The sequence below is a fragment of the Chionomys nivalis genome, chromosome 17, assembly GCF_950005125.1.
Source record: "Chionomys nivalis chromosome 17, mChiNiv1.1, whole genome shotgun sequence".
Taxonomy (NCBI): Eukaryota; Metazoa; Chordata; class Mammalia; order Rodentia; family Cricetidae; genus Chionomys; species Chionomys nivalis.
The window spans coordinates 18823311-18836111 of NC_080102.1; the positions used below are offsets into that span (position 1 = coordinate 18823311).

General features: G+C 46.0%; 1 protein-coding gene across 1 annotated transcript; it reads right to left on the reverse strand.

Annotated features, from left to right (window-relative positions):
• Positions 1–2911: 2911 nt before the first annotated feature.
• On the reverse strand, positions 2912–11911 carry Klhl38 (kelch like family member 38). The gene is made up of 4 exons (XM_057791958.1): positions 11717–11911; positions 9763–11113; positions 4340–4445; positions 2912–3321 (listed from the first exon to the last, which is right to left on the reverse strand). The coding sequence occupies exons 2-4, from the start codon at positions 11110–11112 to the stop codon at positions 3032–3034; spliced, it is 1746 nt and encodes a 581-aa protein (XP_057647941.1). The 5' UTR covers position 11113; positions 11717–11911; the 3' UTR covers positions 2912–3031.
• Positions 11912–12801: the final 890 nt, after the last annotated feature.

The window sequence follows — 12801 nt, forward strand, 5'->3', positions numbered from 1 at the left end:
AGAGACAGAGACCTACAGACACATGCACACAGAGAGAGACAGAGAGAGGGGGAGAGACACACATACACACAGAGATCTCAGAGATGCTGTGGATCTAACAACTTTCTTCACTTACCAAAATCTTAGTTTATTTGTTATATGTTTATGGAGAATCTACATTGACAGTCATTGAGAGAGCCATGGCAAGGCAGAAGACAGCATAACAGATAATAGAGGGGGGAGGCTCATCAATTCATTGCACACAAGATAAGGGTCTTTATTAGTTTTCTTGTTTCAATGACAATATTTCTGGCAGAAACATAACTTTTTTTATTTCATCCATAGTAAAAGGAGCTATAATCTCGGCTGCGTTTATATAATTAATTCAGAGACTTCTTCCAAATAGGTTTTTAGTTTTTTCCCTTGGTTTATGTGGTGAAAAGATCCATTCTAAGATAATATTATCCCTCTGCATTAAAATTCCTGTGGGAGAAATTCTGGAAGGCAATATGACTAGAATACAATTAAGATTTGGATTTACCCTATCCTTATGTGCCTTCTGTATGCTGTGATTACCATTAATGAATAAAGAAACTGCTTTGGACCTATAGCAGGGCAGAACTTAGCTAGGCAGGGAAAACTAAACTGAATGCTGGAAGAAAAGAGGTGGAGTCAGAGAGAAGCCATGTAGCCCCGCCAGAGATGGATGCCGGAACTTTACCTGGTAAGCCACAGCCATGTGGCAATACACAGATTAATAAAAATGGGTTAAATTAATATGTAGGAGTTAGCCAATAAGAAACTAGAGCTAATGGGACAAGCAGTGATTTAAATAATACAGTTTCTGTGTGGTTATTTTGGGTCTAAGTGACCAGGAACAAACTAGCAGCCTCCTGCAACACTTACCTGCATGAACTGAAAGGGCTTGAGAAAATTCTAAACAGAAATGACCTATTTTTAACACACACATGCACACATAAAGTGTATGTGTATTTTATCTGCATATATGAGCACCATGTGCATATCTGGTGCCTGCAGAGCTCTGAAGAGGATAATATACAATTACATATATTTTATGGATTCACCCATCCAAGGAGAGAGACATACAAGAACTGAGACTTCAGCCATATCCCCATTTAACAGTCATGAAAATGAGGAGACAAAACTGAGCCATAGTGAGGAGAAGCAAGAGCAAAAGGCATTGTGGAAGCGGGAAGAGGAAAGTAGTTCAAGGTAGAGGGCAGGCAGTGATGTGCTGTGTGGTTGACGGGGGCAGGAAGTAAAAGTGGACTGTTTGGTTTTTTTTGTTGTTGTTGTTTTGTTTTTTGGTTTTTGTTGTTGTTGTTGTTTTTTGGTTTTTGGTTTTTCGAGACAGGGTTTCTCTGTAGCTTTGGTGCCTGTCCTGGAACTAGCTCTTGTAGACCAGGCTGGCCTCGAACTCCCAGAGATCCGCCTGCCTCTGCCTCCCGAGTGCTGGGATTAAAGGTGTGCGCCACCACTGCCCGGCTGAAAGTGGACTGTTTGGGCAGTGTTCGCATCACTGGGTACCTTTCCAAGTTTGTGTCCAAGAAGAAATGGGACCAAGAGCCTGATTAAAATATCTTCAAATAAAATGGATTTGTTGGTAGAATGCTTGTCTAGCGTGTGGAATGGTTTGGTCCCCAGTGAAGCATAAGCCAGGAATGGTGGCACACACCTGTAATCTCAGAACTCAGAAGGTTGAGGCAGGAGGATTAGAAGTTCAAGGCTACATAGTGTATTTGAGGTCAACCTGGACACATGAAATCCTGTCTCAAAAAGGGGGAGGGAGATAGAGAAAGGGGCAGCAGGCTGAGGGGAAGGTAGAGCCCCTGGACCACAATATTACCTCATGAAGAGCCTGAGGTGAAAGCACAAAGAAAGGAGAAGCTTTTGCAACACTGGGAAGGGAGAGAGACTCCAGCATGCAACGCAGAATGGCGAAATTTATTCCAGATGCTTCTGTGGGTGGGAAACAACTTTGCTTACACCCTGAGATTGCCTGGCATTGGCCAGGACAGGACGAGGAAGAGAGTAGCCATGGTGGTCTTCAGTGCACACAGCAGAGCAGGACTCTAGTTCTCCACCAGGCTGAGTGAGGGGGTCACCTTAGGATGCTTTTCAGAAGAGAACCCCTGTGCATCCATCTTGAATGGGACTTAGTGATGTTTCCAAATGTCTTCCCTGTGATTATATCATCTGGTGTCACTGAGAGCATAGTATGGGTACTTCAGCTTTTCCATGGGCCTGACATTGAGTGAGTATGAGGGGCACTTGGAAGTAAAGGGGCCACAGGGAGGGACAACCCTGATACCCAGAGGGCAATGGTTGCTGTTGTTGCTGAGGAATCTGTTGGCTGTCCCCAGAAAAGTCATTTTTATAACACTTACTGAAATGGAACCCCACACTAATTCTGCAGTTTTAAAAGATCATCTAGCAAAAGTAAGCTTTTTTTCTGCTCTTTCGTTTTTCGTTGCAGTATAATTTTACAGACCCTAGGTAGCTACTGAACTGAGCCTACTTTCAATATACCATATCCATAGAATGTAGGGACACACAGTCATAGCCACAATAGTTTTACATGCTGACAACTGACCTGAGAGATTCTAAGGATCCTCTTGGGCTAGCCCTACCATTCTGGATGTTAAGGATGACCTGTGTGTGTGTGTGTGTGTGTGTGTTCATCCATCCATGTCCATAATTCTTTTTTTTTTCATGTCCATAATTCTTTGTTCCTCTGGGAAACATCCTCTGTCTTTCCCATGCAGTTTGGGCTGTCAATCAAGTAGTTAACCCCACTTCCATCTGGAGGGATGTGATACAGACCTTCCCCGTTATCATAGTGCAATTTCTGGCAATGGTTCAAGAAGTAGGGGTAGAGTTAGAAAAGCATCCACAGGTTTTTTTTTTTTTTTTTTTTTTTAACTACTCTAGAGAGTGGTAGTCTTGACTTCCTTCAGTTCTAGGCCTTTGGAGCTGGGTTGCGATTTCTTGCATCACACAGCATTTTAACCGAGATAGGTTCCCGTGGCCTTCATGTGAGGCCAGCCGTGTGGGGTATGCACTGGAGAGTCAGGCAGGCGTGGTCAAAGAGTCTGTGAGGGAGCTGTCCCTGGGATGTCCAGGTGTCCGTCTCAGGGTCATAGCAGTCAAAGGAGGCTGAGTCCTCAATGTTGCAGTCTGTGGTCAGCCTCCGCCCACCTGTCACATAAAGCTTGTTCCCCATCACTGTGGCCCCATGGTGCATCCTGCGCTCCTTCATGTCCGCACACTTGACAAATTTGTTGGACCGAGGGTCATAAGCAAGAATCCTCCTCGTGTAACCTGAAAATGGAATAACACGAACAGCGGTGGGTGGCTCACCTGGGGCTGTGGGCCAGCGGTTGCAGCTTCCTGATCCCTGCCTACACAAGGGTGGGATTCTGGACCAAGGCCTGGGTGTTCGGGCACCCTGCTGCAGCCTGGCATGCGGAAGAACTGAGGCTGGCATCTGGATCTCTCTGGCTATGGTCCACATTTCGGCAGCCATCTAAGTCGTCTGTAGAGTGGGGGTAATTCTGCCTTCCGGGGGCTTCTGCAGCCCGGTTGGCATTTTCATCTCTCCTACGTGGCCCAACAGACATTGCCGTTCAAGGAAGGAGACCTTCTTTAGGAACACAGAAATGGATTCCCATGGCAGGAAGTTATTTTAAGGGTTACTATTTTACTGACAGGCAAACCAAGACATAGAAAGATGAGTAACTTGCAAAAAGTATATAATCTCTTAATGATAGTCATTTAAACCCGGGTCTCTTTGACCCCTAAACCAGACCTCTTTATATATATATAATGCATTTACCCAGAAATGATGCATTGGTAGCCATTGTTGTTGTTATTAATAGTATCATTATTATTATTATATATTACATTTTTTGAGACAAGATCTCACACTAGTTTGGTCTGGCACTTACTCTGTAATACAGACTGGCTTCTGAGTTAGTTAGTTAGTGACAATCCTCCTTTCTCAGCCTCCCAAGTGCTCAAATTATAGGTGTGAGCCACTACACTTAGCTAGTCTTAACTCCAGGAAACACCTCTTCTTCACTGTGTCTGGAACGATCCTGCTGGTTTTAGCCACACAATACATTTTATCCTGGCAACAGCTCTGCAGAGTGGGTACAGTTCCATCTCTTGTTTATCGAGCGAGACCGGAAGACGCTTCCAGGCGAATAGCTTTTCCGGTTTTGCACACTCTCCTCAGAGGATGGATGTGCTTCTCGGAAGACCTGGCTTATCTGTCAGCAGCCATTTTCCCTTCAGAGCTGCCAGGTTTGTTCCCCACAGTCAGGCTCTGTTCACTCACCTCCCACAATGACAATCCTCTCTCCCAGTACCACTGCGGGGGCACACACATTCTTGATCATCCTCGTCTCCATCTTAAACCATGTGTTTCTGGAAATGTGGTAAACCTGAGGGGGAAACAGAATCATTGTACCAAATTTTAAAGCTAATGTCTTAAAAAGGGTAAAAAAAAAAAAAGTAATTGTTTATTACATTTTTACAAGATTGAGAGAGAGAGAGAGAGACAGACTGACAGAGAATGTGTGTGTTTGGTGTTTGATGTAGTGGGGTGTGTGTCTGTGTGTGTGTGTGTGTGTAAGTGTGAAGGTCAGAGGACTACTTTTGGGTTTCTGTTTTCTTCTTCGACAATGTGGGTTCCAGGACTTGACTCAGGTCCACAACCTTGGTGACAAGCACCTTTAACTGCTCAGCCATCTCAGTGGCCACATAGTCATTTACAGGGTGAATCAGAAATGGATTTGTTTCTTTCTATTTCTTTTCAGGTTTTAAGGTGCAGGTGCTACTATCAATAAATGAACTCTTGCTGGCAGAAAGAAGAATGTATTGGAAGTTGCTCATGTGACCCCCATGAGCCAATGACTGTATTTTCCTTAACTGGACCAAGAGTTCTGCATTGTGGTAAGCATTTCACTTACCTTCTTGGGATATTTGATTATTTTACTGAGAAACGGAGCAACTTGGATACTTAGGAAGCCAATTATTTTTCCAATATTTTTTATTTCTAGATCATGTTTATATTTCTAAATGTCCCTGTGTAGTGAAGAGGGTCAGAGAACCAAGAATAAGTTTGAGACTATGTAAGGAAGGCTTTGGAACAGTTTGTGCCTGAGAGGAATTAGGGTTTTGAGAAAGAAGAGAAGCAAGGGAAGAAGACAAATCAAAGAGAAGGCAGACTTATTAGCTATCCTCTGAGATGTGGATCAAACCATGATTCCTTCTTCTGTTGATTTCCCCAGTTTAAAATTCAAATATCAGATGTAAGCTCATTAGTCATAGGAAAAATTTAGCACATAAGAAAAGAAGACAAAAACCTATTCGTTTACAGAAGAAAACAATAAAGTAGTTGTCACTGAAACTTTTCTATATAAAATATAATTTCTAGCTTCATCAAAGACCCTAGTTGATAACAGTTTGGGGCTGAGGATGACTGGCATATATGAAGGCCTGTGTCAATCCCCAGAAGCACACAAACTGGGTGTGGTTGATGCCACCTGTGATCCTAGCAACCAAGAAATAGAGGCAGAAGATCAGAAGGTCATCCTTGGCTACATAGGGAGATCAGCCTAGGCTACATGAGACTGTATTTCTAAAATAATAAATAGGGGCTGGAGAGGTAGCTCAGTGGTTAAGAGAACTGGCTGCTCTTCCTGAGGTTCTGGATTCAGTTCCCAGCAGCTCACATGGTGGCTCACAGATGTCCTTAACTCCAGTTCCAGAGAATCGCATGCCCTCTTCTGACCTCTAGGGTCACAGCATGCATGTGATGTCCTGACATATATGTACGCAGAACATCCATAGACATAAAAGTAAATGTATTTTTAAAATAAATAAGTAGCAGGAAGAAGTTGGCATTCACAAACCACTTTTCAGGCAGCCACTGTTTCTTCCTCGTTTTTCAGGTTACACAACTGATGCTCACAGAAGCTGAGTGACTTTGCCCAGCTAGGCTGAGTGGCAGTGATAGCTTCTGGTTCAATCCAGAGGCCATGCTTTTCATCACTAGGGTCATGGATCTGTTGAGGGAGTATGGCATTTCCTGATAGTTAGCTTATTATTATTATTATTATTGTTATTCTTATTATTATTGTGTGTATGCTTGTGTATATGTGTGTACTCTCATACCATGGCATGTGTGGAGGTCAGAGATCAAGTTTGTGAAGTCTGTTCTCTCCTTCTACTTTTACTGAGTTCTGGGAATCAAACTCAGTTCAGACTTTGATGGCAAGTCCCGAATCAGTTGAGATGTCTTAAGGTGCCTTGATGGATGTTTTTGAGACCAAGACCCCCTAAGACCCACATCATTCCTTTTTCCTGTTGAAGCCCAGAGGAGGCTTAGTAGTCACAATGGCTGGGAAGCCCTATTGCTTCATCTGAAACTACACTGGTGACACACTCCTTGGGATGTGGCATCCTGGGGAGAAAAGCAAAAGCTGGCTGCATTCTACTCGAGTGACGGTTGTCTCCTGACCTTCTGTTCTCTCAGCTTGGTGTCAGGTCTCAGAGACAGACTTCTAGTTTCCTCTCAGGCCTCACAGTACCTCAGAGAGACTGTGGCCAGGTAACAAAGGATGTTTGACCCAGGTAGAAAGTGATACTCCCTCATGCTGTGGGATTTGCTGCCTGTCATCCAGAAGCAGAGGTGGAACACAAGTCATGTAGAAAAGGACCATACACATGTCTACCTTGTCCAGTGACGCCATTGAAAGACAGCGCTGGGAAGAACATTGGCTCCGCCTCTGCCCAAAAACCCAACCTGCTTTATCAAGTGACTCTCAGCATTCATTTAAACTGTATTTAAGTGCACAGACTGCCCACTTCAAAGCTAAGACTAGGCTGGTAAGGAAAGCATGCATATGAACGCTTCCACCCACTCCTGGCTTTCCTTGGCCGTACTACAAAAGGATCACTCCCAAGTCTGTATTTGTTTGGCTTTGTGGGGATCTTGGTTTGGTTGTACTCTGTATTTCTTGACCTGTTAACTGGAAGTTTATTTGAGCTTGGCATTTTATTCTTAGGGAACTGGTGACAGTTTTGCAGCGTGAAGTCACCAGCCCATTTGTTGATTCTGTTTGGAAAAACAGTCAGGGGAGGTGGGAGGAGGTCTAGCTTTCCACAAAAGTCCTCTGGTGGATCTGTTTTGAGGGTCAGAGTAGAGCCTCTCCCAGCTCGGTCACGGGGAGTATGGGCTGCAGAAAGCTGTGGAAGTAGCCTCCAGTGCCGCTCAGTGTCTGGCCCCTTTGCCTGGGCTTCTGGGAGACTCTCCCAGCTCTCCTCCCTGGATCTCCTCCAGTTCCTTCTCTACAAGCATTTGGAGTAGTGGCTCTCAACCTTCCTAAGGCTGCAACCCTTTAATACAGTTCCTCATGTTGTGGTGACCCCCTGATCATAAAATTATTTCATGGCTACTATATAACTGTAATTTTTGCTACTGTTATGAATCTTAATATAAATATCTCATATTCTGGATACCTGATATGCGACCCCTGGGGAAAGGTCGTTTGACTCCTAGAGGGATCCTGACCCACAGATTGTGAACCACAGATCTAGAGGGTGCTAAAAATACAAAACTGATTGCTGCCCCACCATCTATGAACACTTGGATGCTCTCTCTGCCCCACCCTCACAGGTTACCATCCCAGTTTCTCGACAAGATTTACAAAGTCCAGCTGTAGCAGCTTCATCTCCACAAGCCATTCTGGAACGTTCCAGATTTTTGATAGGAGGGGCTTGGAGGCAGCATCTGGGTGGAGGAGGTTGCTGGGGTAGTGTGGGAAGGGCATGATGAAGATTACATGGGGACTAACACCTGGTCCCTCCCCAGCTACCGTCTGGCAACTGTGTGCCGTGCTCAGTCCCTCAGGCAGTGAGCTGACCTCCTCTTTTCTTCTGGGCCCTTATACAAAGGACCCTTACCCAGGATCCGTCTCTCCCTCTGCAGATAACTCTGACATCTTCAGCTGTCAGCTCGTTGCTCCCACTCAGACCCTCTGCTGCTTGCTTATTTTAGCATCGTAGCATCCGCTCTGATGTCTCCCTCCTCTCTCACCCTTCTTTCTTATCTGTCAGCTCTCTTTCTCTGTGCTCAACCCAGCTTAAGCCAAACACAGTTTTCTTCAAAGTCTCTGCACCCTCATGTTCTTTGCAATTCTTTGGTCCCATTTAAGACACCTCCTAAGTTCTCAGCACCTGTGTCTTCAGGTTCCAAATTGCAACTGTCTTATCAACTCCTTGAGGGTTAAATGTAATTTTCTGTTTCCTCCCAGGTCTCCAGAGCCTTTACAGTGGCCAATGCTCAGAATAGAGCATATGGAGGAGCAGAGTCCACTCCTGGGGGTCTTCTATAGTAAAGAGAAGCTTACCATTTGTGGAGCAGTTGTTAGAAGCCTGCATGAGGATGGTCAAACTTACTGCTCTGGTTGGCCTTTTTCAAACACACTTCTCAGAGACTGTGTTAGTGAAATGAATTTCTCTTGTCATTTAAGGCCCAGGTTACCAGGCATAGTCATGCTTTAGAGCCTCCTAGAGACTTTCATGAAGCACAGATGCCAGGGTCCCATGCAAAGAGATTTTGATTCAGCAGATCCGAGGTCAGGTTCTAGGGGATTTGTTGGTGTGCAGAAGACTTGTAATGGGGTGAATGGTACCACTAATGTCCTCTAGGACTTCATTGTCCTATTTTTTTTAACATGTTTCAGCCTGAACTTCTAGGTTATTTTTCCTTCAAGTGAAGACAAACTCTTTGTGGATGGGGGTGTACTTGACATAACTTTGTATTAGTCTCATAATAAAAATCCATAAGCCGAAAAGCACTAAAAAGTTCCTTCTCTTCATTCCTTGTAAAAGGCAAATGTGTGCATGTGTGTGTGCATGCTATGTGTGTGCCTACATATATGTGTGTTTGCCTGTGTGGGCATGTGTATATATACATATACACACACAAACATATATGTATTTGTTCTCATATGCATATACTATTATATATGGCATGTGTGCATGTATATGTGCACATGTGTATATTCCATTATGTCTACATGTGTGCAATGTACATAGGTGCATATATGCATAGATATGTACATGCCATGATAAGTAAGAATATATGGATATACACACAAATACATATAGGTATGTTTATGTATATGCATATACAAGAATACATATATGCACATATATTTATGACATCTGTGCATATGTATGTGCTATTATATATGTGCACACAAATGCATATATACACAAGTACACACATATACATGCAAGTGTATAGATGTGTGCACATATGTTCATCATTATATGCATGTATTTCTGCATATGTCACTATATATGTGCACATGCATATATGAGCACATCATGTAATTATATATATATGCATATATGTGTCTGTATGCATATTTATACTGTTTGCTATACATGTTCATGTGAATGAATGTACACATGACTGAATACATGCACATGTATGTGTGCATGTATGTATACCCCATTATATATGTGCACGTTCCTATATCAGTGTATCTGTATATAATTATGTGTGCATGCTTATGCTGTTATATATGTGCATGTGAATGCATGTGCATATAACTGAAGGCACTCATGTGTGCGTGTATATGTATAGTCATTATATTAGGTATGTTTATATATGTGTGTGTGCATGTGTGTGTCCGTGTGCACACACACTTGGCATTAACATGGTGAGAAGGACCAGCTGATTACCTGGATAAGGCGCACAGGATTCTGCATGACGTCCTCACCCCCGAAAAGATAGAGCCTTTGGTCCTTCACTGCCACGGCAGGATGGAGCACAGCCACTGGCATGTTAGCCATGCTCTCCCAGACATCACGGATGCTGTCGTACCTCTCCATGGAGCCCAGGAGCTCCTGCCCTGCTCCGGTGCCCCCAATGGAGAAGATGAAGTTCCTGTGGGTGGTGCCCCTGTGAGAGTAGCGGGCTGCCAGCATGGGCCGCCCCAGCCTCCACTGGTTGAGCTTCAGAGAGAAGATGTAGACGCTGCTACTGATGAGACTCTTCCCCTCGCTGACAACCATGCCCCCAAGCACGTAGACACTACGGTGCAAGGTGACGGCGGAGGCCTTGTACAACCGCGCGGGGAGTTTGGCCAGGCTCTGCCACTGACCCGTCCGTACACTGTAGAGCAAGACGTCCCTGGTGGTCTGCTGGCTGTCCTTCCGCCCTCCCAGGAGGAGGAGGAAGTCTTGGTAGGAGCTCCTTGGGGGGATGTGCTGCAGAAATTCACAGTCCTGGGCGCTGGGGCTGTACAAACAGAATATCTGCTTGCTGGCTGTCTCCAGGATGGCCTGGCAGGCGGGCGAGGACTGGAGAAGCGCATCACTGGCAATAAAGTGGTGGAAGAAGGCTGGGTGGATGTACTGCAGGCGGACCTGTTGCAACAGCTCCTGCATGTGCTGCCACCGGGCCTTCAGGTCGTGCTTGACCCAAGCCATGAGGGCCTCAAACACCGCTTCCTCCTCTCCGCAGAGTGCGTCATCTCCTAGGTAGCCTCTCAACTCCGTGGCGCAGAGCTCCTTCAGGTCGGCTGATGTTGCTACCTCCGGGAAGCAAGTCAGGGCCACCTCCCTGGCTTTCTTCTTGAGGCTCTCACAGCTTAGGATTTCTGCGAGTCTGACCAGGCCCAGGCAGTTGCCGGGGGTCAGCTGGCTCTGCAGGTATGATGAGCAGGCCTCGAACACCCTGGGGTATTGCAGCATGGCAGCTGCCTCCATCAGTGGGAGGACGTTGGCAGCAGAGATACACACCTCTCCCGTGTACGCATATGTGATGACCTGCTCGAGTGTTGTGGAGTCGACGCCTTGCAGCTGCACTTTGGCCTCCCTGCTCTCCCGGAAATGACTACAGAACATGGCCTTGAAGTAGGGGCTGCTGGAGGCCAGCACGTTGCGGTGGCAAGGGACCTCCCAGGCTCCCGAGCAGATGCTCACATCCGTCAGGATCTTGCTTTGCCTTAAGCTGTTGAGCTGTCTCAGCAAGTCAGAGGAGAAGTTGTGGTCTTTGAAGACAACCCCATCTGGTAACTCCTCACCCATCCTACAAAGAAGGAGGGAAGTCCTAAGTGGAAGCAAGGGCAAGGCTTTCTGGCAGTGCATACTGTGGGGGCTCCAAGCCTCACTCACCGCTATCTGTTTACCAAGTGGGACCACAAACAGAACACACTGAAGATGAAAGAGGAAACCACGCTCCCCACAGACCACAAAGTGATCTACTTCAGGCTGTGCTTATCCTCAGAGATAAAAGACACATAGCATCTCTGGCTAATCTTAGGCATCTTCCAACCCAAGCTGATGGTCAGGGACTCACATATGAGCCTGACACGCGAGAACAGTGCGTGGCATTTGACAAGAAATGTATGCTTTTGTCCAGATCCTCAGCAGGCTTGTCAGTAAACACAGCTATGAATCTCTTTCTGGGGGTTAGTTATCCCGCAAGACTGACATTCTAGGGGTATGGTCTTTTGGTCACAAGACAAAAGGGAGGGGTCACACGGGGCTGCTGCAAAATCTAGGGAGAAAACTGCATGGGCTTTGGGTTTTTAAAGATGGCATCAACAGAACAAAGACCAAACACTTCTGTGGCTTCACTGGTGACACAGGCAGTCTGCCTGCCGAGGGATGAAGTGCTAGGGACACTTACCTTGCTTCACTGCAGTGACATCCACAGATGCTGGGTCTGTCTCGCCCCCTCAGAAGATTATCTCTACCTTAGGCTCAGAATAAAGCCATAAACCCCAGGCCTTGCCTTCTGTTGGCAAACTCTCCGTCCTAGGAGAGTTCCTGGTTTGTTTATGCTGCAGGCACTTTCACAGCTTCTGGGGCTCAGTGCAAGGGCTGCCGGGCAGGCAGACAGTGTATACATTCCAAGCCTAAGAATAGCTGCATATGTACTTTCCAATGTTATGACATGTGACTTTCCAGTTGCCTTTTGCAGCCACCCGAGGGCCTGCAGGGCCGCGCATGCCCACACGCCTTGTTTCCCTGGCGAGTGTTTACATCGGCATAAATAGAAAGGTAGGAACGAATTCTCTGACCAAGGCTTTGCTGTCCATTTGGACACATCCCGAGTCCCTTGTCCTAAGAGTGCCTTGGAACTCTAGATGTCTATATACAGGCTGCTATGACCTGTGCAGAATCATTGAAGACAGCCAGCTTTGGGTCACAGTAGAGGTGGCAGATGGTCATAGGAGAGGCAGAGAAAGGACAGAACCTTGGGTGCTAATCAGTAGGTGTCCATCCACCACCCCTGCCTGGCAGGACTGTGGTGAGGGCTGTGGTTTCCCTTCCAGGCCCCAAGGCAAAGGAATCCATAGCAAATGCTCTGGTCCTTTTTTATTTTTACTTTTTAATTTGTCAATCATTCTGGGGTTTCTAGACTTGTGAAAGTCCTGACCCTAATTAGGTCTCCTGTCCCCATGGTGTTCTCTCTCTCTCTCTCTCTCTCTCTCTCTCTCTCTCTCTCTCTCTCTCTCTCTCTCTCTCTCTTTCTCTCTCTGCCTGTCTCCCTGTGTGGATGTGTATTCTGACTTGCACTGTGTTTCTCCCTGTCACCTGCCCCTTCTGCACACCTTCTAGCTTCTCTTCAGCTGGGCTCCCTTAGACCCCAGGCTTCCTGTTCTGTCTCCTCTCACCAGAGAGAAGTGAGTTAGGAGCAGGAGGCAAGGCACTTTGGTCCAGGGAGAAAGAGCACAGTGAAGAACAGGATGAGGAGAAAGAAGAGAAGGG

Coding starts and splice junctions, on each gene's coding strand:
- Klhl38 (XM_057791958.1), bottom strand. CDS start 11,112: ATGGGTGAGGAGTTACCAGATGGGGTTGTCTTCAAAGACCACAACTTC. Junction 4,446..9,762: donor ATCCTGTGCGCCTTATCCAG/GTAATCAGCTGG, acceptor TTTCCCCCTCAG/GTTTACCACATTTCCAGAAA. Junction 3,322..4,339: donor GAGGATTGTCATTGTGGGAG/GTGAGTGAACAG, acceptor TTCCATTTTCAG/GTTACACGAGGAGGATTCTT.